At 42.4% G+C, this 23,317-nt stretch overlaps 1 protein-coding gene and 1 long non-coding RNA gene across 2 annotated transcripts in view; one reads left to right on the forward strand and one right to left on the reverse strand.

The window, feature by feature from the left end:
* Positions 1-12,806: 12,806 nt before the first annotated feature.
* On the forward strand, positions 12,807-13,376 carry LOC133048304 (proteasome maturation protein). The gene has a single exon (XM_061132017.1). It carries the CDS (start codon positions 12,837-12,839, stop codon positions 13,260-13,262), a length of 426 nt encoding a protein of 141 aa, XP_060988000.1. The 5' UTR covers positions 12,807-12,836; the 3' UTR covers positions 13,263-13,376.
* A 1,898-nt stretch (positions 13,377-15,274) lies between these two features.
* LOC133048129 (uncharacterized) overlaps positions 15,275-23,317 on the reverse strand; it is a 79,468-nt gene continuing 71,425 nt past the window's right edge. Inside the window, exon 4 of the long non-coding RNA XR_009690960.1 lies at positions 15,275-15,475. This is a non-coding gene — a long non-coding RNA (uncharacterized LOC133048129). The remainder of the gene's footprint in view (positions 15,476-23,317) is intronic.

The raw sequence follows: 23,317 nt of genomic DNA on the forward strand, positions 1-23,317 counted from the left end.
TGATTTACAATGCTGTGTTAGTTTCAGTTACACAGCAAAATGATTCAGCTATACACACATGTGTGTCTGGTTTTTTCAGAGTCTTCTCCCTTACAGGTTATTACAAGATGCTGAGTATACCTCCCTGGACTATACCGTAGCTCCTTGCTGGCTATCTACTTTATATATAGCAGCATGTATGTGAGATGAAAGTCGCTCAGTCGTGTCTGACTCTGTGCGACCCCACGGGCTACACAGTCCATGGAATTCTCCAGGTCAGAATACTGGAATTGGTAGCCTTTCCCTTCTCCAGGAGATCTTCCCAACCTAGGGATCATAGCATGTATGTGTTACTCCTAGACTGGCCTTGTCTTTAACATGAAGTGATGATGCTTACTATATGGAGTGAACATCAGTTAACATCCATAGGACACCCAATACAGACCTCAGGACTTACCTGTTCATTCACATAGAGGAGCATCACTATCATCGTCACCAATATTGATGCCAGTTACTGGTTGCCAGTGACACACAAATGGGCTTATACACATCCATCATCAAGCATGGCAGATCTAGGATTCTCGTCGACATTCTATGATTTTTAAAAGCTTGTCTGTTTACTCCACCACACTGCCTCTGAGAATAAAAATTCTGTAAGTAAATCTCTTTACTTCAACCTTTTACACTGTCTGTACTTTGACAAGTCAGAAGATTTACTGACATTTAATAGCAAGAAAACCAAGGCCTTCAGAAGGATGAGAATGAAGCACATCCTCCCATGGAAATCTGGTGGAAATTCCTGATTCTTCTGAACCTCCCCAAGACGGACTTCCCCAAGAAGAGAGAGCATTGCTGGAGTACAGAACCCTGCCGACAGAGACGATTCTGGGGGTAGTAAGAACAATTCTGGGGGTGGTGAGGGCAGGGTCAAGAGAGAAAAGGCACCTGCGGTGGATGATTAGGACCCAAGAGAAGAAAGCAAACACTTCTCTTGGCAGCTGGAAGTCAATTATCAAGGCTGAGGATGGAGGGGAATCTGCACTCTTGTTTACAAAAATTAAAGACCAAATACCTCTGGAGTTCAGGTCTTTTCAAATCAATGTATTTTGTTTCTTCGAAACCAAGTGTTTCGCAACCTCAAAAATGACATGCCCGATTGACCCGTCAGATGTGCTCACGCAAGTGAACCAAAACTTTTAGGCAAGGAACTTCATCGGCATTTTTCCTAAAAGCAACAGATTAAAGAACACACATGTCCACCCATTGGAAATGGGTGCTACAGCAAAACCCTCTGCAGCGATGAAAAAGAGCAAAGTAGATGAATGTGTGCGGATCTAGACAGACGCGAAAGCCCACGGTGGTGCCTGTGTGCAGACTAAGGGAAGTGTTCCCCTTCCAGGCTGCCCCAGCCTCCTGCCAGAGAACACAGTTTATCACATCTCAGCCTCCACTCTTCGCTGGACCAAGTGGCTTGTGCACGGCTGTATATGGTCGCCCTTTCAAGGTGTGTTAAGAGGAGAAATGGGAGATGGATGAAGCGATTACTTGAGTGTGCATTTTAAACAGCATATATGTAAATACTGAGTATGCTTTTAGGCATAAAATTCTTCTGCAGGAACACCTAAGAAACGGGTAACAGTGGTTGCCTCTGGGAAGCATTGAGAGTTGTGGGTGGGGGATGATGTATCACTGTATTTTATTTTGTACCTTTTTTTTTTTTTTTTTACCATGTGCGTGTAACTTTCCCAATTGGGGGGAAAAAAAGAGGAAAGTCCTATTCTGAATGGCATGCCCACAGACTGTGAGGCCCAGGGTCACGGCTGCGGCTGCTCTGCGACCCATCCTGCCACCCGTCTGGACCCCCAGCTACCCACGTGCAGTGCCCTGGTCCAGACAGGGGTCCACATGGCTCCCACTTATCTGTGCGCTGAGCAGACGTATAAAGCCCGCACGTGTCAGTCGCTGGGTCGTGTCTGACTCTTTGCGACCCCACGGACTGTAGTCTGCCAGGCTTCTCTGTCCATGAGAGTTTTCAGGCAAGAACACTGGAGTGGATTGCCATTTTCTTCCTCCAGGGGATCTCCCCAACCCAGGGACCAAACTCTACTCTCCTGGGTCTCCTTCATCACAGGCAGATTCCTGACCTGCTGAGCCATCAGGGAAGCCCTTTTAAAGTATAATTTTGGTTTTATACATTCCTCAGCAACGACAACTCTTGAAGTCATTTGCACCAAGTGCTTCTCACTTCAGCCCAATACCCAGCCTGACCTAAGCCAACCATGAGCCCTTTTGCCGCTTCAGCCAACCATGGTGGGAAAACAGCCCAGGGACAGCAGTGTGGGCAGCAGCCTGAAAGTTCCTGCGGTGGGTGGGTTTCTGGGTGGAGTGTGTAGGTTGTATTTAGCATCATGCCTCAGCAGGTAGGATAAGCCACTTGGAAGGGTGCTGATAAAAGCCATGATCCCTAGAGCTCTGGTTAAGAACTCGATCTGGACCTTTACTAAGAGTGTGATGCTGGGCCAGTTCCGTACACACTCTATGCCTCAGTTTTCTCAGATGAAAATTGGGACTAATCACACTTCCTTTAGAGCTGTGGTCCCTGACCTTTTTGGCACCAGGGACCGGTTTCGGGGAAGACAATTTTTTCCATGGACCTGGGCTTAGGAGATGGTTTCAGGATGATTCAAGTGTATCACATTTATTACACACTTTATTTCTATTACTATTTGATCAGCTCCACCTCAGACCATCTGGCATTAGAGCCCAGAGGTTCAGGACCCCTGCCTTAGAGGATTAGTGTGAGGCTTAAACAAGATAATGGCTGTGCTGTACACATTTACCATTCAATAATAAGTGTTTGTTGTTGTGACCACTGTCTTATAGTAAAGTGTTTGTTGTCTGGTTAGAAGATGAGACAAACAATTATAATGATAGGTACCAATAAATCCATTATCCTCGGAACAATTAATCTCCACTTATCAGATGTGATCTTATCCAGTACATCATCTTCAATAAGTACAATAATATTTGCTATTTAAGCCTGAAAGTAAGGTGAATTGAAAAACTAAGCCACATCCTTTATGTTATTGCTTGGATTTCATTTTGGTTTAATGACATCAACTGCCATTATTAAAGACTGGCAGAATGGGAAAAAAAAAAAACAGACAAAAAAGAAAGTAATTATCATTTATAATCCGGCTCCAGAGAACCACTGTTAACATTTCAGAGTGTTTTTCTTTCTGGGCTTTTTCCCATGCATGGTAATAGCTGAGATCATATGAAATATTTTCTACTCTTTTTCCTATTTCAGCATTTCCTAATATTATTGAACACTTCCATAAGTATTTTCACTTAAATGGGTAGTTAGTATTCCATTACAGTTATCGTTTCTTTCACAAACACCCAGTGAGCGCCTATTGCGTTAGGCACTGTTGCTTCTGGAGATACAGTAGTGAACAAAACAAACGGGTCCCAGTTCCCGTGACATCGCTTCTGTGCTAGGTCGGGACTGTGCTACACATTTTAGTGACTTGAAGTCAGGCGGACGGTAGAAAAGTAGAGGCAGGGCCTACAGACAACTCTTTCAACAAGGTTAGCTGTCAAACAACTGTAGCTGGGAGGAGAGGTGGAATGGATGCCGGACCTTATTTTATTGTAGCGCTAGTGCAGAGATACAAATATGCATCTCAAATGAGCTCTTGGCCATTTGTTAATACTTCAAAAAAGACTACTTAATAAAAGTTGCTAAAGTAGTTTCTAAACTGCTTGTGGTGAAACTATTTTGGCCCTCATGTGTCTCTGCAATAATTTCATGGTCTTTCAAAATGGCATAAACAGGGAGTTAGATTTAAAGGTCATGATACAAGTCTGAAGGCAGGATTCTACTATGGCTGTCATGTTATCATCTTGCAAGAACCATCCATCTCACTTTAAGAATGGATTTTGTAGAAACCATTTCTGCCTTGACTCCATCCAGTTCTTCCCTGTTATTGTTTTTAAGGCAGGGGAGGAGGGAGAATTGTTCTTATAGGTTTTGTACTAAAAATGCTTTGTGGTTCCTTCCCATACCTCCTTCGAGTGGAAACCATGTGCCCACAGCCCTGTTAAGAAATGGTGAGCATGTTTTATAAGACACGGCCCGGCTCCCCCGCTCCTTACAACACACACACACACACACACACACACACACACACACACACTGACCACAGCGACGGAAAGCAAGGTGGACTCTAACCCAGCAGCAGCGGTCACCGATGACCTCTGAATCTGAATGGCTCTGCTCGACGTTTAGATTCCCTCGTCAGTTTCATTTAGGAATTGGAACGATGGGGGCCAAGAGCAGTGAGGGCGGAAACAGAAGTAGCACCAGAACTAAAGAGGCCTTCGTTACACAAACCACAATAAGCTGGAATTCTGGAAGACTAAAAGTAGAGAGAAATTCATAGAGAAGTAGAGACACTGTGAGATTAATTCCTGATCTTCCCCAAAACTCATGGCTTGAGACAACTGAAATAGCAGCTAATTTGAAAAAAAAAAAAAAAATTTTTTAATGAGTTGACAAAAAATGAAGTTTTCTGCAGAAAGGAATCAGAGCAGGGACCCTGGTCAGCAATGAATGCCAAAGCTAGCTTTCACCCTGAAAATTTCTGCCAAACCATGGAGCTTCTGAACTTCTGCAGTGAACCAGGGACCCAATCAAGATGGGTAATCTGATTGAAGACCCCTCCCATAATGTTGGAACCCCAGAGGACTACACCTTCCATGCACACACAGATGAGTGAGAAATAAACCCCACTCTTCAGAAAGCAGAAACAAGGGTCTCAGTTCTCTGGGTGTTGGTGCTGAGCAGACACCCTAAGCCAGCCCTAAGCCAGTCCTCACGTGGCTTGCAGTCCGGATTCCTGCTAGTGGAAGAGTCTGAAAAGCTTCAAACAGAGGGGGCCTGGGTTGGCAGTCCCAACTTCAACCTTGGTCTCGAAGAATTCCCACAGCTGCAGAAAAGTCCGCCGCTCCCAGGCAAATACCACAAAATACACAGATACACCGTGAGAGGAAAAGGCCATGCAGCTCTTGAAAGAGAACGGCCTTCACTCCTCACTTCATGTCCTGGGGTAGCCAAGAGATTCTTTAAGGCTGCAACAAAGTCTTTTACTGGATCGAATTTTACAGAGACTTTGTTCTTTAAAAAAAAAATCACAACTCCTTTGATGTCCTTTATGTCCCCGAACAGAAGGCTGACCGCACGGATGGTGAGGACCGCAGCCGGGGTGGTGGCCGGCCTCTGCCATTCCGCTCGCTGCTCCGCACTGGTTTCTGAGCCGCATCCCGCCATCTCCACTCCTGTCACCGCCAAGCGCCAAGCATCACACACGTCCCTCTTTGGTATCTATTTGAATGAAATACTAGATGAACAAAAGGGGCTTACTGCGTCCAAGCGGGACTGGATTGAAGAAGAAATGTATTAGGAAAACTCTTGTGGGAAATCTAGCTTATGCTAATCAAACACAACTTGGATGATAGTGAATGCCTGGGAATTTAGCAGAATGAAACCAAAGAGGCAAAGGGATGGACACCTAATTCCCCACAAGGGTTGAACACAAGAAATAACTAGTCTTATCATTTTAGACACAATAGGAAATAATCTACAGCCGAGTCTGGTCTATGCAGATAAATCTTTCACAGACATGTGAATAAAGCAACTGCGAGCCAGTTTTTAAAAACGTAATATGGTGCTATTACGCAAGACTGCCTTTTGTCAACCTGGGCTCTCCTTCTGGGAATGATCACACTGTTTCAAACCCCAGGCCTACAGATGAGGATAAAAATGTCTGGGGTTCTCCAGAGAACTCCACATTGGCTGGCCGCCAGCTGCTGCTAGCACTGCTTTTTCTAGAAATTCTCACCAGTGCTTCTGTTTGTAGTCCCACTAAACAAGCAAGCCACCTGGCTGTTGACGAGACTGTGATGGGGAGACAGAGAGTGGTGGGGAGACAGAGGGAACGGAACTCTTGACCTTCCTCTTGGGCTGAATTAACATTCTTTGGTTAATATTAAATATAATCACAGGGAAAGGAGATGCACTTGGGAGCTAAAGCTAGTGCCTTCTGCTGCTTCTCTTGACTCTGTGAGCAACTATTTTGAGGTTAATTGGACTTTTATATGGGAGATCCAGTTGTGTGACCCTTCTTTGCCCTGCAGTGAGCAAACCAAGGCACCATGATCTCCTGCTGAAGGTCAGGTACACAGTGATATTTGAAAACAATTCATCATAAGGCATGAAGGCAGGGAGAAAAGACTTCTGTTTTCTCCTTCCCAGTTTGAAAAGCCACGTTCGATTTCAGGCCTAAGTGGAAATTTAGGATCCAGGAGTAGTGGTTCTTTCAAAATAGTAAATTAGGTATTCATCAGTTGCAGATGAGCTTGGGGGAAATTGATCTGATCAGTCTGATATGTACTAGGCAGAAGTGTTTGGGACTGCTGCTGCTGCTGCTAAGTCACTTCAGTCGTGTCTGACTCTGTGCGACCCCACAGACGGCAGCCCACCAGGCTCCCCCGTCCCTGGGATTCTCCAGGCACGAACACTGGAGCGGGTTGCCATTTCCTTCTCCAATTCATGCATGCTAAGTCGCTTCAGTCATGTCCGACTCTGTGCGACCCTATGGACAGCAGCCCACCAGGCTCCTCCATCCACAGGATTCTCTGGGCAAGAATACTGCAAGAATACTGGAGTGGGTTGCCATTTCCTTCTCCAGTGTTTGGGACACTGGGGCATTTAGGCTACAGGGGAGTTATGTATTTCCGTTGATATCTTAACAATTTTTCTTCTCTCTTCGCAACTTGCTTCATTTGAGAAGAACTAGCTTTCTCTAGATTTGAGCAATTAGTCCTCCCTAAACAATCTTATTTGCAGTACTGTGAGTCCTAATCTTGTTTCTAGAATTCTAAAAGAAGAGAAATATATCTGTCTTTAAACTTGTAAATTTATTTACACACACATACATAAAGAATAGATAAGGAAAGGTGTACACTTTTAAAAGAATACTGCTTAGAGTTTAGCCTTTTTAACTCCTGGGTTCAGCCAGTTAGTCACTCATTTAAATCACCAAGTATTTATTAAACATCTACATGTTCAAGGCATTATGCTGTGCCAATTGAGTCAAATGTCAACCAAAGGGAGGTATCTAAAACTAGTCGAATTTCACAAAGTTCATCAATGAAGTTCTCAGACCAAAACATGGTCATTTTTTTAATTCATAAATTCTGACTTAAGTCGTATGGAAGGCGTCTTATGTAATCCTTATCAGAGCATATGCTAAATGCCTCTGTTCATCACCAGGAATCTATTCCTACTAGAATAGAGAATGTAATTTTTCTTACCATTACCATCAACAACAAAAAACTCCTACAGATGCAAGGTGTCGTCATGAAAAAAATCAAAATATACGAGTTGGGGGAGGGTCTGATTAAGGAAGGACATTCTTTGTGGTGTTGGCCTTGCTCTGTATCCTGATTGCCACAGTGGTTACAAGAATCTATACAAATGTAAAAACTCAGAACTGTGACCAATAAAAAAATGAAACATACAACATGTATATTTAATGTTTGTTTTTAATGCACCGGAGCAATGCAGAGGCAGACGGACCGTGCAGCTGATGAAGCTTAGGGGCCCTTGTCAAGTAGAACCTCCTCCAAGCCCTCATACCTAGTTTGTACTATTTTTCATTAAGAGGGCCACACCCCAAGCTATATAAGCTTCAGGATCTACACAACTTGGATTCACCTCTAGGCATATGACTCTAAAATAATTCAATTCATTTCCATCAGTCAAAGATCAGAAAAGGTGAATGACATATGAGGCAACAAAGCTGAATGCTGGGGGTTCTGTGAACTGGGGAGCTCAGAAGGATTTGGGTGGGGGTCTTTGTAATAGAGTCTGACTCCATTTTTGTTGTATGACAGCTGGGAGCTTAAAGCACCGTCACTCCCAGATCCCTTCTGCCCCACATCCTGGCAAGCTGATAAGAAACTCGGATGCTGCCTCTTGGTGGTGGAAATAAATAGAAACCACACAAGCCCTGGCCCATGTGGGATCCCTCATCCTAACCCCACTCCCTAATCACAATAAAAGCAGAATCAGTCTTGCTCTCCATAGAAAGTTCCAGTATGTAAGAACTAGATCTTTACATACCCTCTTGGTGCAGGCATGACATCATCAGTCTTGAGGTTCAAACCACACTGTGGGTGGAAACCAAACACTGGATGATGATCCATCCTGTTCTGCTTCTGCCAGATGACCAAGGCAGTCTTGAAAATCTATGTAACCAACATGCACAGAGAAGAAAAGAAGGACTCTGTAGGGACAGGAAATTGCCTACATGAAGACATGGAGGTGGAAACATGAAAACTGAGTGTGCAGGATGGTGTAACTGAAACCAGAAGTGTGCACAGATGAGTCAGAAGGCTAGTGACAAGACTGGAGGGGGAGGGAGGTGTCATTGCACCAGTTAAGAAAGATGGATTTTATCTTTTATACATCAAGAAACTACCAAAGATTTTTTTTCATGGGAAAATAACAAAGTCAAATAAATATTTTAAGATTTTCTATCTAGTTATGGAATACAGAAGAGGTTGGAGGCAAGGAGGTCAGAGGAGAAGAAAACTGTCTAATTTTTCAAGCATAGGATGGCAAGGGACTGGGTTGTTGTGCAAATTCAAGTCTTGATTTGGGGAACTTTCTGTAATTTTCTTTTTTCTTCACATATTTTCACTCTATAGTTGGTTGAGTCTGCAGATGCAGACCCCATGGATATGCGAGGCCAACTGTGTGAATATGTATGCTGCTTATATATGTGTGTGTCCGTATATACACAAAGACATGTATATTCATACATCTATGCATATATTAAATATACACATGCTTTTAAAAATATATGTATTTAAAAATATAGCCATGTATATGCTAAAATAGAAACAAATGGTTACCTATAAAAAAGAGAGAAGGGGATGGAGTTAAGAGTATGGGAGTAAAGGCTAAGTCCTTTGAATAGTTTTGTTTCATAAACTTGACTTTGAAATCATATAAATATCTTAAAAATTATAAAATAAAATAAAATTAAGTTTCAAAACACCCCTTTTTGAAGCTAAAAAGAAATGAACCCAAATGTGTATCTGGTTGGTATCATAGCCATACAGAAAAGAACCAATTCAGATGATTTTAAAGTACAATAATATGACAGCTCATACCTAGTGGAAAAGACTCTAAAAACAGAAAGAACTACCAAAAAAAATTTTTTAACTATTTTCAGTAATCATTTGTTGGTTGAAATGTTGGTATTTATATTCTGTCACTGCTCTGTGTATTCTGTGGGTAAAAAACTAATGTGCAATTATATGATATTCTGATTCAATCGTTTTGGTGGCATTGGGAGCTAAGACTCTCAGTGTAGAGGAAAGAGAGTATAGACGTAAAACCAGACACATTAAATAAAAGCCTTGTCCTGATTGTCAGTTGAAATATCACAATGAGTTCCTAATTTTACCTTGAAAATAAATAGTTCCTAGATCTGCCCATTGAAAAGGCCCCCCCACAATTTAGTATCAACAAGTATCTCAGCACTGAGGTTTTGCCTCTAAATAACATTTTTGGCTAAAAGGAACCAAGAATGCTTGGAGAGAATGTTTAATTCCAGGTCAAGACAGGGAATATAGAAGGTGATGTTGGAGCATCTTGTCATAAGAGCAAAAATGTTACCAAAGACTAACAGAGCATCAAAATAACTCAGGAGTGGATCTGAAGAGGATCCCACTAGTCAACCAGGAGAAAATTTAAGCCTCTTGCTCTCACATCACTCTGAACAGCATCTGGAGAACTTGAACTGGAAAGTCTCCAGACAAGGAAGAATAACCACCATAGAGGACAGCGGAGATGCAGTTGTTACTGCTGCTGTCATTGGTGTTTAGTTGCTAAGTTGTGTCTAACTCTTTGCGGCCCCACGGACTGTAGCCAGCAGGCTTCTCTGTCCCCGGGATTTACCAGGCAAGAATACTAGAGTGGGTTGCTATTTCCTTTTCCAGGGGATCTTCTCAACCCAGCAATCAAATCCACGTCTCCTGCACTAGCAGATGGATTCTGCTGAGCCAGCAGGGAAGTCCAGCAGTACTAAAGGTGAAAAAAGAGGGGCCAAGTGAAAAATCTGCATTATGGATGCTGAAACTCCAGCCTTGCCCATTGTCAACCCTTGAGCTCAAGCAGCCAGTATTATACCCCAAGGCAGGAGATGGCAGTATCCTTTGCTGTAGTAAATGAACCTGAAGATACAACACATACTAACATGCTGAGAATTCAATTAAAAATCTCTCCACTCACCAATCATCCCGCAGCAACATTCACCAGTTGATCAGTCCCACACAGGCACAAAGAGTTCTGATTAGCTTTTTACTGCCCTGTTCTTAACCAAATATAGACAGGCAAGGATTATCAGACAGCTGAGGAAAGTTACCAACACAAGAGACCAGTGGCATAGTAGGAGACACAAAAAGGCAATGAAGAAAGAAGAAACTTCCAAAGATACTACAAATAATAGCTTCAGAGAAGGGAAAATGATAGGAAAAGTGACAAATCCAGTGTGGAGTTTGGACAGCAAGGTCTATGAAGCTCAATAACAAAAACAACATCAAAAAAGAGATTGGTATTAGAAGAGAAAAAAAGAAAATTAGAGGTCAATCCAGAGGTCAAGATTAACAGGAGAGAAGAGGAAAAATACAGCAGGAAATTATCAAAAAAATAATATAAGAAAAGATCTATTGGACACAAGTCTACAGATTAAAAAGCCAATGAAAGAATAAAATAATGCTATTGGAAGCTACATGAATGGATCTAGAGATTGTTTACTGAGTGAAGTAAGTCAGAAAGAGAAAGACAAATACCAAGTGATACCACTTATATGTGGAATCTAAAATATGACACAAATGAACCTATCTACGAAAGAGAAAGAGACTCATAGAGAACAGATTCATGGTTCCCAGAGGCGGGTGAGAGGGGATAGACAGGAGTTTGGGACTAGCAGATGCAAACTATTATATATAAAATGGATAAACAACAAAGTCCTACTATACAGCACAGGGAATTATACCCAATATCCAATAATAAGCCTTAATGGAAAAGAATATGAAAAAGAATATATATATACACATATATATAACAAAATTACTGTACAGTGGAAATTAGCACAACATTGTAAACTGACTATACTTAATTAAAAATTTTTTTAAATGCCAATGAAGCTAATGAAAGAAAGACCTGGATCATTATGAAATTTCAAAGCAGTAAAAGAGAAGATTTTGAAAGTTCTGGGGAATGGAATACATGGGGGCAAGCAGATTATTCCACAGATCATTACATAAAATGGTATGAGATTTCTAAGAGCAGTACTGAATGTAGCAGGCAATAGAACCTTGTTTAAAGATTCTGAATGAAAATTATTCTAATCTTGAATCCTTTATCCAAATCAAATTATTCATCAAATGCAAGGATAAAGACTTTTTAAAATTAATAGACTTTTTTAGAGCAGTTTTATATTTATAGAAAAAAAATGAACAGAAATTGCTAAGTTCCCATGTACCCTTTTTCCCCACTCTTCCCCATCACCCCAACAACATGAAGTTTCCCCTCTTATTAGCATCCTATATTGGTGTGGTACATTTGCTATAATTGATGAGTGAATGTTGATACATTATGATTAACTGAAGTCCATAGTTTACCTTAAAGTTTAGGCTTTGTGTTTTACACTGCTATTTTTGACAAAGGTATATTGTTATCTGTTCACCATTACAGTATCATGTGGAGCAGTTTCCAGTCCCGAAAAATCACCTATGCTCCCCATCTCCCATCCCTCCTTCTCTCTCACCTGAACCTATCAGCCACTAACGTTTTCACTCTCTTCATATTCTTGCCTTTTCCAGAATGTGATAGAGCTGGAGTCATACAGTATGTAGCTTTTTCAGGCTAGTTTTCTTCACTGAGCAGCGCATTTAAGTTACCCCCCTGTCTTTGCATGGCTTGATAGACCTTCTTATTGCTAAACAATATTTCATGGTATAGACAGTCCCCAGTTTGTTTGTCCGTCTGCCCATTGAAGGACATCTTTGTTGTTTCCAAGTCTGGACCATTATGAATAAAGTTTCTGTGAATATTCTCACGCAGGCTGTTGTGTGAACACAAATCTTCAACTCATTTAGGTAAACAGCAACAAGAGTGATTGCTGTGTTATACACTAAACTGTGTTTAATTTTCTGAGAAACCCCCAGACTGTCTTCTAAAGTAGCTGTGCCGTTTGGTGTTCCCACCAGCCGTGAAGGAGAACTCCTGCTGGCCCATGGCCTTGACAGCACTTGGTCTTGTGTGTTTTGGATTTTGGCCATTCAAATCAGCAGCGTGTAGTGGTTTCCCATTACTGTTTTACTTTGCAATCCTCTAATGACATATGATGTTGAGCAGCTTTTCGTTTGACATCTATATATCTTCTTTGGTGTCTGGATATTATGCCCATTTTTAATTGGATTCTTCACTGCCCTGTTACTGAGTTTTGCAAATTTCTTCACATATTTCGGACACAGGACCTTTAAAGATAAGTGTTTTACAAATATTTTCTCCCAGTCTGTGGCTTATATTTTTACTGTTTTATATAAACACACTTTTAGACAAACAAAATCTCAGGAAATTAACCTCCCTTGCACTTTTCCTTAGGAAGTTACCAGAGGATATGCTTCATCCAAATGAGAGAACTCAGAAGGAAGAAACACGAAATTCAAGAAACAGGTCCGAAGGGGAGAGCTTCTGTACGCTGAGCGAGTCGAAAATGAATGCCAGAGGACTTGGATCTCAGCTAAAGGACAGTATTCCAGTTACTGAGCTGTCAGCAAGTGGACCTTTTGAAAGTCATGATCTTCTTCGAAAAGGTTTTTCTTGTGTGAAAAATGAACTTCTGCCCAGTCATCCTCTTGAATTATCAGAAAAAAATTACCAGCTCAACCAAGATAAGATGAACTTCTCCACACTGAGAAACATCCAGGGTCTTTTTGCACCACTAAAACTGCAGATGGAATTCAAGGCAGTGCAGCAGGTTCAGCGTCTTCCATTTCTTCCAAGCTCAAACCTTTCACTGGATATTTTGAGGGGTAATGATGAGACTATTGGATTTGAAGATATTCTTAATGACCCATCACAAAGTGAACTAATGGGAGAACCGCATTTGATGGTTGAACATAAACTTGGCTTGCTGTAATGCCGTGTGCTGTTCATGGAAGTAGAGGGACTGCGTCTTGTTTATAGTTGTCTCTTTCCTATAATTTGATGTGCGCAACATTAAAAGTACTAACACGTGAAAAAAAAAAAAGAAAGAAAGAAACAGGTCCAACACAAGAAATAGCCAAAAAGAATTTCTAGACTGATGGAAAGGAAAACCCTAGGATAATTATTGTGAGTAAGCCTAGAGCAGACATCTCACCTCCATCTCTCACCAGTGAGCAAAAGACAATTGTTGGGGCACAAGAAGGAAGTAACATCTTTTTACTTATTTTAATGTTTGTCTTTTAAAATTTCAAATGTTGTTCATGTTTCTTTGTGTATATGTTATTATAGAAAAACATATTTTATAAACAAAACAATATACAAATATAGGAGGCATGTGTTTCTTTGAAAATTGATAACAGTTCAGTTCAGCTCATTTCAGTCACTCAGTCATGTCCAACTCTTCGCGACCCCATGAACCACAGCACACCAGGCCTCCCTGTCCATCACCAACTCCTGGAGTCTACTCAAACTCATGTCCATTGAGTCAGTAACGCCATCCAACCATCTCATCCTCTGTCGTCCCCTTCTCCTCCTGCCTTCAATCTTTCCCAGCATCAGGGTCTTTTCCAATGAGTCAGTTCTTCACATCAGGTGGCCAAAATATTGGAGTTTCAACTTCAGCATCAGTCCTTCCAAAGAATATTCAGGACTGATCTCCTTTAAGATAGACTGGTTGGATCTCCTTGCAGTCCAAGGGACTGTCAAGTCTTCCCCAGGACCAGAGTTCAAAATCATTAGTTCTTCAGCACTCAGCTTTCTTTATAGTCCAACTCTCACATCCATACATGACTACTAGAAAAACCATAGCCTTGACTAGACGAACCTTTGTTGGCAAAGTAATGTAAATTGATAACAGTCCACCATTTAAAAAATCTAGAGACTTCTGGCCTACAGAAAGCCAGTCCAGAATGTAGCAGGAGGTCAGAGGGCTTCAGAAGAAATCTTACAGGATAAAATGGAACTGATAAATTATATGATAAGTTTGATCATATGGAAAATTGTATAGTGAGCAATTTAACAGAGATATTCAAAGGTAGGAAGACATCACGTGTCAAAGAAATTTAAGCAAATGAAATGACAATTAGTATCTCCAAGAAAAAACAAAAAACAAACAAGAAAAAAATTATTATAGCCCATTATCTACAGTGGTAGTGAACAATATTCATATACTAATCATGAAAATACTAAACGTATATTTAGCGAAAAATAACAATGAGATTAAATCATTAAGACTCAAGAAAAAGAGGCTAAAAGTAAGCAAAAGTCCTCACTATGTGTACTAAACTTGGCAAATGAAGACATAATAGATAGTTAACATCTGTTTTCAACTTGGAGGTAAATATCAAAAGAAGCTTCTAAGTGTTCAAAATGGTTCCTCTTGAGACAAAGCAGGCAAATATGAGTAGAAAAGGGATTGCTCTTTATGCCATTTAGCACTGTTTCATTTTATGGAATATTTGCATGTAATATTTACATGTTATGATTTAATAAAATAAAAATGACTTTTAAAATTTATAGCAACCTATATAAAGAAATGGGCTTCCCTGATGGCTCAGTGGTAAAGAATGCGCCTGCCAACACAGGAGACTCGGGTTTGATCCCTGGGTTGGGAAGATTCTCTGGAGAAGGGAATGGCAACCCACTCTTGCCTGGAGAATTCTATGGACAGAAGAGCCTGGCATGCTACAATCTATGGGGTCACAAGGAGTCGGACATGACTTAGTAACTAAACAACAATATATTAAATAATATTTTCAATAATAGTCAATGTAAGAAAATATTCAAAACAATGTCAAATGCAAAAGGGAGATAAAAATTGGTAAAATTTTACAGAAATATATAAGTATTTTTAAAAAATTGACAAATTTAGCAAATTCCAAATATGCATGTCTTTCATCAGGATAAAATCTGGATAGAAATACATCAAAATACATTTACATCAAAAGTAGTTATCACTGCATGATAAGCTAAGGGTAATTTTAATCTAATTTTGCAGCTTTCCATATTTTTTTAACCATCCACAATAAGCTATATTATGTTCTTCGGCAGGGGCAGAACTTTTTAAAAACTTTTCTGACCTTCAGTTACGGTAGATATTGCTAAATTGCAAGCCGGGATTCACACTTAACTGATGAACACAGCAGCCTGAAAGATACAAATTGGGTAATACTGGGTCAGAGCCTTCCTTCAGCTGACTTTCACCCTTGCCCGCTATTACAGTCCCCTCCTCCTTGCGAGGAGCTCCTGGCTCCCTCCCACCCCAGCCCTGCCCCACCCCAGCGAATTTCTAGGCATTCCCTAGGGCTGTCTTGAATATGTCCAAGAACTGCTGCCTCCACTTGGCGAGGATCTGCCAGACCTCTCTGCCGCCAGAGGAAGCCGTGGGGCTCGGGGGCGGCAGTGCCTGCCTCTGGCCTCTGGGCTGCCGGCCCCTCGCAGCTGCCCTGAGCCCTAACTCCTCCTGAGTTACCATCTGTCTAAGGGCTGCGAAAGAAATTCCACCAGGGCCCTGGGCTTCTGGAGAGATTTAGGTAAAAAGAGCTCTTTGGAGATCTCATTCATTTGCTTGAAAACCTAGTGTTACACACACACACATACACACACACCCTGCGAGAATCAGGGCACAGAACTGGGCCAAAGAAAACCATTTCATGCAACAGATGTCCTGTCCTGACACCCCTTATTCCCAACCTACCAGTCTGGCTCCCTCTTCCTCAAGTCTAGCTCACTGGGGTTCTTTCCTAGAGGCTCCCTCCATGTGTCAGTGAGAAGAGTTTTATTAGGTTACCCACAGACCCACAGAAATGCCCAGTAGGGTCTGAATTCCAGAGGAGACCACACACGGGTGCTGTTATTTACCCATAGTTTGCAGGTGAAGACTCTGGGGCACAGAGAAGTGAATTAAATTACCGAAGGTCAGACAGATACTACGGGCCATCTGGCTCCAGGGGAAGCGTTCTCGCCCACTGCAATGCTCCAGAGTGTGGAACAGAGGCTCCATTCCACCAGCTGCCCTGTGGTGACAGAGAGGCCCCTGCCCCCAGAGAGCTTGTGTTCAGCCGCTAAGCAGTGTCTGACTCTTTGTGACCCCATGGACTGCAGCATGCCAGGCTTCCCCGTCTGTCACTCTCCCAGAGTTTGCTCAAATTCATGCCCACTGAGTTGGTGATGCTATCTAACCATCTCATTCTCTGTTGTCCCCTTCTCCTTTTGCCTTCAATCTTTCCCACCACCAGAGTCTTTTCCAGTGAGTCGGCTCTTTACATCAAGTGGCCAAAGTATTGGAGCTTCAGCTTCAGCATCAGTCCTTCCAATGAATATTTGAGGTTGATTTCTTTTAGGATTGACTGGTTTGATCTCCTTGCAGTCTAAGGGTCTCTCAAGAGTCTTCTCCAGCACCACAGTTCCAAAGCATCAATTCTTCAGTGCTCAGCCTTCATTATGATCCAACTCTCACATCCATACATGACTGCTGGAAGAACCATAACTTGGACTGTACAGACCTTTTTCAGCAAAGTGATGTCTCTGCTTTTTAATACACTATATAGGTTTGTCAGAGACTTTCCTACCTGGTGATTCACAGCCTCAGATAGCTGAGAGAAATTCTGAGAACAATCTTAAGGCATTGTCCAAGTCCCAGTTAAGACCACCGCTTTCAGGTAAGCATCAGCCCCCAAACATGACTGCCACCTCCTCCATGACGTCTTCCTGCAGCCCCCAGTCAGGACTGGATCTCAGCCCATTTCCTACTCCCACAGCCCTTCAACTCTAGAGAACAGGGCAGTCTCATTCTCCTTCGAGTGAGCGGTCAGCGTCAGCATCTCACAGGAGCACAGAAGCCTGTGGAGACAGGACTGGTCTGCCTGCTCCTGAGGTCTCACAGCACTCATGGCACCGCCTGTCTAGACAAGTGTTCCCTCTTGGTCTTTGTTGGGCTGCGCTGGGACTTTGCTGGACTCACGGTGGGTGTGCAATGACTCCTGATCGGCTGGTGAGCCCTGGGGTGGAGGCCTCTCCACAGAGAGCCCTGAGGAACACAGTATTAGGCCACACTGTGAAACTGCCACTCTAAAGGCTGAGTTATTCAAATACTGACAATTTCATATGCGTCAACTGTATCTCAGTGGTAAAGAATCACCTGCAATGTAGGAGACGCAGGTTCCACCCCTGGGTTGGGAAGATTCCCTGGATAAAGGAATGACGACCCAGTTTCTTTGCTTGGATAATCCCATGGACAGAGGACCCTGGAGGGCTACAGTCCCTGGGGTCTCAAAGAGTCAGACGTGACTGAGCATGCGCACACACACACACATGTATACATATACATACATATATATATATATACGTATGTATCCTAGCTGGAATAGCCTATAAACCCCTGAAAGTGTTTGCTTGGCAATTTTGAAATCTCCTTTCTTGGATATCTATCTTTTATAATTTAACTATAGTTATTAAATGATATTTTGTAAAAATACCCCCAGAAGTCCAAATTCTAGATTGTAAATCCTCCACTATCCCAAAGCCCAGACAAGAGAGATGAAATTTGATTCCAACAAGTTTGTTCAGCTGTGAGTTCCTAGGGTCATGTGGACAAGGCCAACTGTTAACAGAAAGCAGAAGAAAAATTGGTTTTGCTCACTTCCTCTCTCCCACATAGCCAGCTGAGAAATGCCTTCTGGGGCCTATACGCTGAGGGCTTCTGTGTGCAGTGAATTCTCCGCTGTTCTTTACTTCCGTCTTCTGTTCTCCGGCACCTTTTAGTGGACTGACCCTCCTGCATATTCATCTTTGGGGCCCTCCCTGACCTTTCGGAGGAATGTCAACAGTGGGAATTTATCCAGTAGATGAGACGTTTCCTCCACTGGCAGCTTTCCTTTGCCTGGTTCAAGCCTCTGTAACTGAAGGCTATAAAGGCCACTGACAATCTAATTTATCCACCATTTCACCTGGAAACAGTATCATTTCTTTGCACTCCCTAGAGACCTTCGCCTGGAAAAAAGGCCCAGGATGCCTGTCAGACCAAATAATGCCTATCATATTTTATTACATAGGATGAAACCTAAGACTTTATACTCCATTAGCAGAAGGTTTCATTTTCACTCCAGGAAGGTCGTTCAACATTATATCTTATCTTGTTCTTTCCTATGTTTTTAATAGAAAGGCCTTTAAATTGCCCACTTCCATCCCCCACGCCCACCACCCGAGGCATCGAGAAGCTATATTATCAGATTTTACAGTCTGAGATAATATGCTATTGTAAGAGAGCCAAAATATATGTGGTGTGTATCTTTTTTTTTAAATAAAACTACAGCCTGATAGAAAGAAGAAGTTTGCTCTCTAGTGGCTGACTTATAAAAGGCTCTGAAAACCACACAATAAGATAACTTAGAAAAGGAAGAGACTTAACAGTGATACTTGCCTAACAAGGTCTGAGTACTTATTTTGTTTTTATTGATCTTTTTAATTTTTCTTATAGTAAAAAACTACATCAGAGAGAGTTCTATGGGTATTTTTTCCTATTAAAATTTTTCCTATCATTAAGCTAATTTTAATTCTAAATTCTTAGAGTAGCAATTAAGTTTCTGGTGTTTTATTAGTCTATTGTACCTTTAGAAAGCTTTGTGGGTTGGTTTAATACCATGTAATTAATGTCTATTATAGACACGTTACCCAATAGTATAATATTATTAGAGCTTTTTAAACCATTTTTAGCTCTTTGCAGGAAGATTATATAAATTCAAGGAGAAATAGTATAATTATTAGTATGATGCCAATTAATATCATTTTATTACCCCCTTTCTAGATCAACTCAATTGATGCAATTCTATTACAATACGAATTATAAAGGGAAAAATTTATTCAGTGCACCCCTCTTTTCAAGCCCTGTGCGTGTCTTACTTTCCCATTTTATTCTCCCCTGGGCCTCCCTAAGTTCACCCTATTCGTCCCGACTCGGTCAGATAACAGGAGCAAACCACACCATTGGTCCCTGAAGTCCCCACCCTCCACGTTTCTAAGAAGAAGAGAAATTACCTAGGAAACTCTCTACCTACACAGTAATAAATACTTCAAAGGGTTTTCAAACCTGGAAAGAATCTTGGGACTTCCCTGGCAGTCTAGTGGTTAAGACTCTGTGATCCCAGCGCAAGGGGCTTAAGTTCAATCCCTAATCAGGAAACAAGATTACACATGCCCACGTGGCACCGCCAAAAAAAAAGTACAAATATTCTTGTCCTCACTTTACCTGTGAGAAAGGAACCAGAGAGCACGAAGAGGCTTAACCTCTTCTGCTGGTCAGGACTACCGTGGACGTGCTGGACAGTGAAAGGAGGAAGAGTGTTCCACGGGTGCAGCAGGCATACGGCACAAGCCAGGGGGTGGCTCAGAAGGGGGGTGATGCAGCCGGATGCACAGTTTTGAAAATTATCCTGGCTGCTGAGTGAAGAAAGTCCCACAATAAGAGCAGGAGTAGAAACAGGGAAACCTCTCTGGAAGTGACTACAGCCATGCTACATGATAAAAAATGAATGGCGCCGACAGGGGTGGTGAAGTTGTAAACAGTGAATGGATTTCCAAGGCCTTCTGGAGGTAGCTCCGATACTTTGGCCACCTGATGCAAAGAGCCGACTCATTGGAAAAGACTCTGACGCTGGGAAAGATTGCAGGCAGGAGGAGAAGGGGACGACAGAGGATGAGATGGCTGGATGGCATCACCGACTCAGTGGACATGAGTTTGAGTGAGCTCCGGGAGCTGGCAAAGGACAGGGAAGCTTGCTGTGCTGCGGTCCACGGGGTCGCAAAGAGTCAGACACGACTGAGCGACTGAACTGCAGCTGGAGGTAGAGCTAATTGGTCAGAGGTGGGAGTGGGGCATGAATTCAGAATGAAGAACTCACTGGAATTGGAGAGGATGAGAGAGAAACAGTTCGGGGAGGGGAGAACAAAGAGTTGTGCTTGAGTTGGTTACGATTCAGTTTGAGATGCCTATCGAGGAGAGATACCAGGTAACCTCTTAGAGATATCAAGAGATGTCTACACATCCAGATCTCTTCTTGTTAGAAGTCTGGAGTTTTGGGAAATTTTGGGACTGGTGATTTATATTTAGAAGCCTTCAGGATAAAAATGATATTCAAAGATGAGATCCCCAAAGAGCAAGGTTGGCTAGAGATGAAAGCCTGGGCCTGACCCTGGGGCATGGACTCGTGAAGCAGGGAAGGGAGGGTCAGCCCGGAAGATTGAGTGGAAATGTCCAGGAGCAGGGGGGACAGCAGAAGAAGGTGGGAGAGGCAGCCCTGGCGAGAGGTCAGGTGCAATGTGGGCACAGACATGACCATTGAGCTTGGCAGCACAAGGGTCATGGGTGACCTTGATGAGAGCCCTGTCCGCAGCATCATGGGGACAGAGCTCCTCTGGTTCTTTCACTGGCAAACAGGGGCCTAAAAAATTCCTTCCCTTAGCAAGCTTGCAAGGCAGAAAGGAACTAGCAATGGGTGCAGAGCTCAGGGGGATTCTCTGTTGTCTCTGTTGATAGATGGTTACTTTATACTCCTGTCTTCTATCTGGACTCATTTTATTTGAATCCTTTTAGAATCAAAATGGTCAAGGAAAGGGATTCTCGGATGTCAGAAATGGACACCCTTTCACAACATAACTCATCTTCCCCATAGATTAGATGGTAGAGAGAAACTGTATAAAGGAGAAAATATTAACTTAGGAAGAATCCATTTGACCCAGAAACTGTCAAGGAAGAGGGAAGAAGAAGTAGGGGAACAGTGCATCTGGGGGACGTCTCTGGTAGTTTAGTGGCTAAGACTCCAATGCAGAGGGCCTGAGTTCGATCCCTGGTTAGGGAACTAGATCCCACATGCCACAACTAAGACCCAACATAGCCAAGTAAATAAATAAAAAGAAATATTTTTAAAAGTGTATTGGGGACAAAAGAAGGAGCTAATGATGGGCTTTTTCCTAGAGGCATAGCCCGAAATGAAATTTCAATTACCTGCAGATCTCAGAGGAAACAGACCCAGACAGAATAAATATAAAAAACATTTCCAGGTCAGACTCTATGCCAAGGGTTGGGGAACAAGGAAAGAGAGTAACACATTAAACAGCAGGAAGAAATTGCAAAGAGAACAGGTGGACAGCAGAAGGTGCATATTTTCTAAAAGGTTCTTAAAAATTTGCATAGCTATTTAAAACACACACCCCAAGCCTCCTGACCAATTAGTTTCTGCACAACCGAATCTCTCATTAGTTTGTGGGGTTGTCCAGGAAAACTCAAATGGGGGACAAAATAGAAGAACTGTGGCCGGTAGAGTCCTTTAAAAAAAAACTTGATGTGTTGCTATTTTTAAGAGCTTGAATAAGCACATTTTGAAAATGCAGAAACAAGTTATAACTGAAGGACAAAACGCAGTTAATTCTTCTCTTTCACACTCTTGGGATGAGTCTTTGCTCAACTCACAGTTCACCATATGTCGTTTAATGTCTCACTAATTCTATGGTGTGAAAATTACTGGGCTTTACTGGAAATGCTGGTCTGTGCTAACTTGGCAGACTTTATAGGCCCTCAGCAACACCAGTCAATCTGGTCAAGTAGGGGGAACTTTCAAGTGAAAAGGACTGACCCGAATCCTAAGACAGACTTGAGATCACACTTACTTCCAACCAAGGCTTCCTATCACCAGGCAACACTGTTCTCCACCACCCTAGCCTCCTCCCACCAGGGTCTCCGCGGTGGGTGTGCCCTAAAGTGCATGGCTGAAAGCGTCTCCTCACATGGTTTCCATCTGGTACTGAGATGACGGTTCACTGGATTCATCTCTTTGCCACGTCAGAGTCTCAGCACTGCCGCTGTTCCGGTTCCAGCTTGTCTCTCTTTTTCTACCTCCTAACCATCTATTGTTTCACCGTTATTTTAAGGACAGAGCACTCTGAGTAGAAATGGGGAAGCGGATCACACGTCTCAGCTCCCAGACCAAAGAAACACGCTGGCAGTAAGTTGAGGTTGAGTGTGTCTGCCTTCTCCTGCACAGAATCCAGGGATGGCAGCAGGAGGCTTCCTCCTCTAAAAGCAAGGAGGTCCTGGGTGTTCATTAGCAATGACATCTGGAGAGAAAACAATGGTTGATTAAATGATGCTAAAATTATCTCATGACTTCTGTCTCTGGTGCAGCTCAGAAGGAAAGAAATCAAGACAAGGATCAATACTAACTGGCGGACTGCCTGCCTAAAATAGATGAGAAATATCTCCTTCTCTGACTTCTGTGCTCCCATCCTTGAAACAACTATTCAAGAGGGATAATCCTCAGATCTGCATCTCCAAAATCAAACTTCAACCAGGATGTTCTGGAGAACTCTTCTGATTTCCTACTAAATTAATTTTAAGAGGGTTCCAAGCTTAGGCAGTGCCAAGTGATACCAGAAAGTTATGTTTATGGGTGTTTATTGAGACTTAGTAGGCTAATTCTGGCAAGTTCAAGTAAGTCTCTATGCCATCACAGAAGAAAAGCTATAACAGAAGAAACTTCAAAAGGCTGTCAATGATGAAATCATATTACTGAGACTATCTGAAAAATATGAAAGAGGGCAGCCCAGTCCAGGGACTAAATATTCCCTATACTTTTAGTAAATATCTTGGATTTGCCTCAACTTTTACGCGTAATGGTTTCCACTCCTACAGATGTTTGCATTTTGAAACACCATTAAGAAGAAACAAACATAAAGAGCGTGGAAATCTAGGAAAAGGAAAGGAAAGCAACTTTTGAGGGTCATTCAGATTTCCGAATATGTATGCATGCTTGAGTGCATTCTAAGTCGCTTTAGTGGTGTTCGACTCTTTGGACCGGCGCTACGGACTGAGCCTGCCAGGCTCCTCTGTCCATGGCATTCTCCAGGCAAGAATACTGGAGTAGGTTGCCATGCCCTCCTCCAGGGGATCTTCCCTACCCAGGGATCGAATCCACGTCTCCTTCAGCTCCTGCATTG

This window comes from Dama dama, chromosome 28 (assembly GCF_033118175.1).
Source record: "Dama dama isolate Ldn47 chromosome 28, ASM3311817v1, whole genome shotgun sequence".
Lineage (NCBI taxonomy): Eukaryota > Metazoa > Chordata > Mammalia > Artiodactyla > Cervidae > Dama > Dama dama.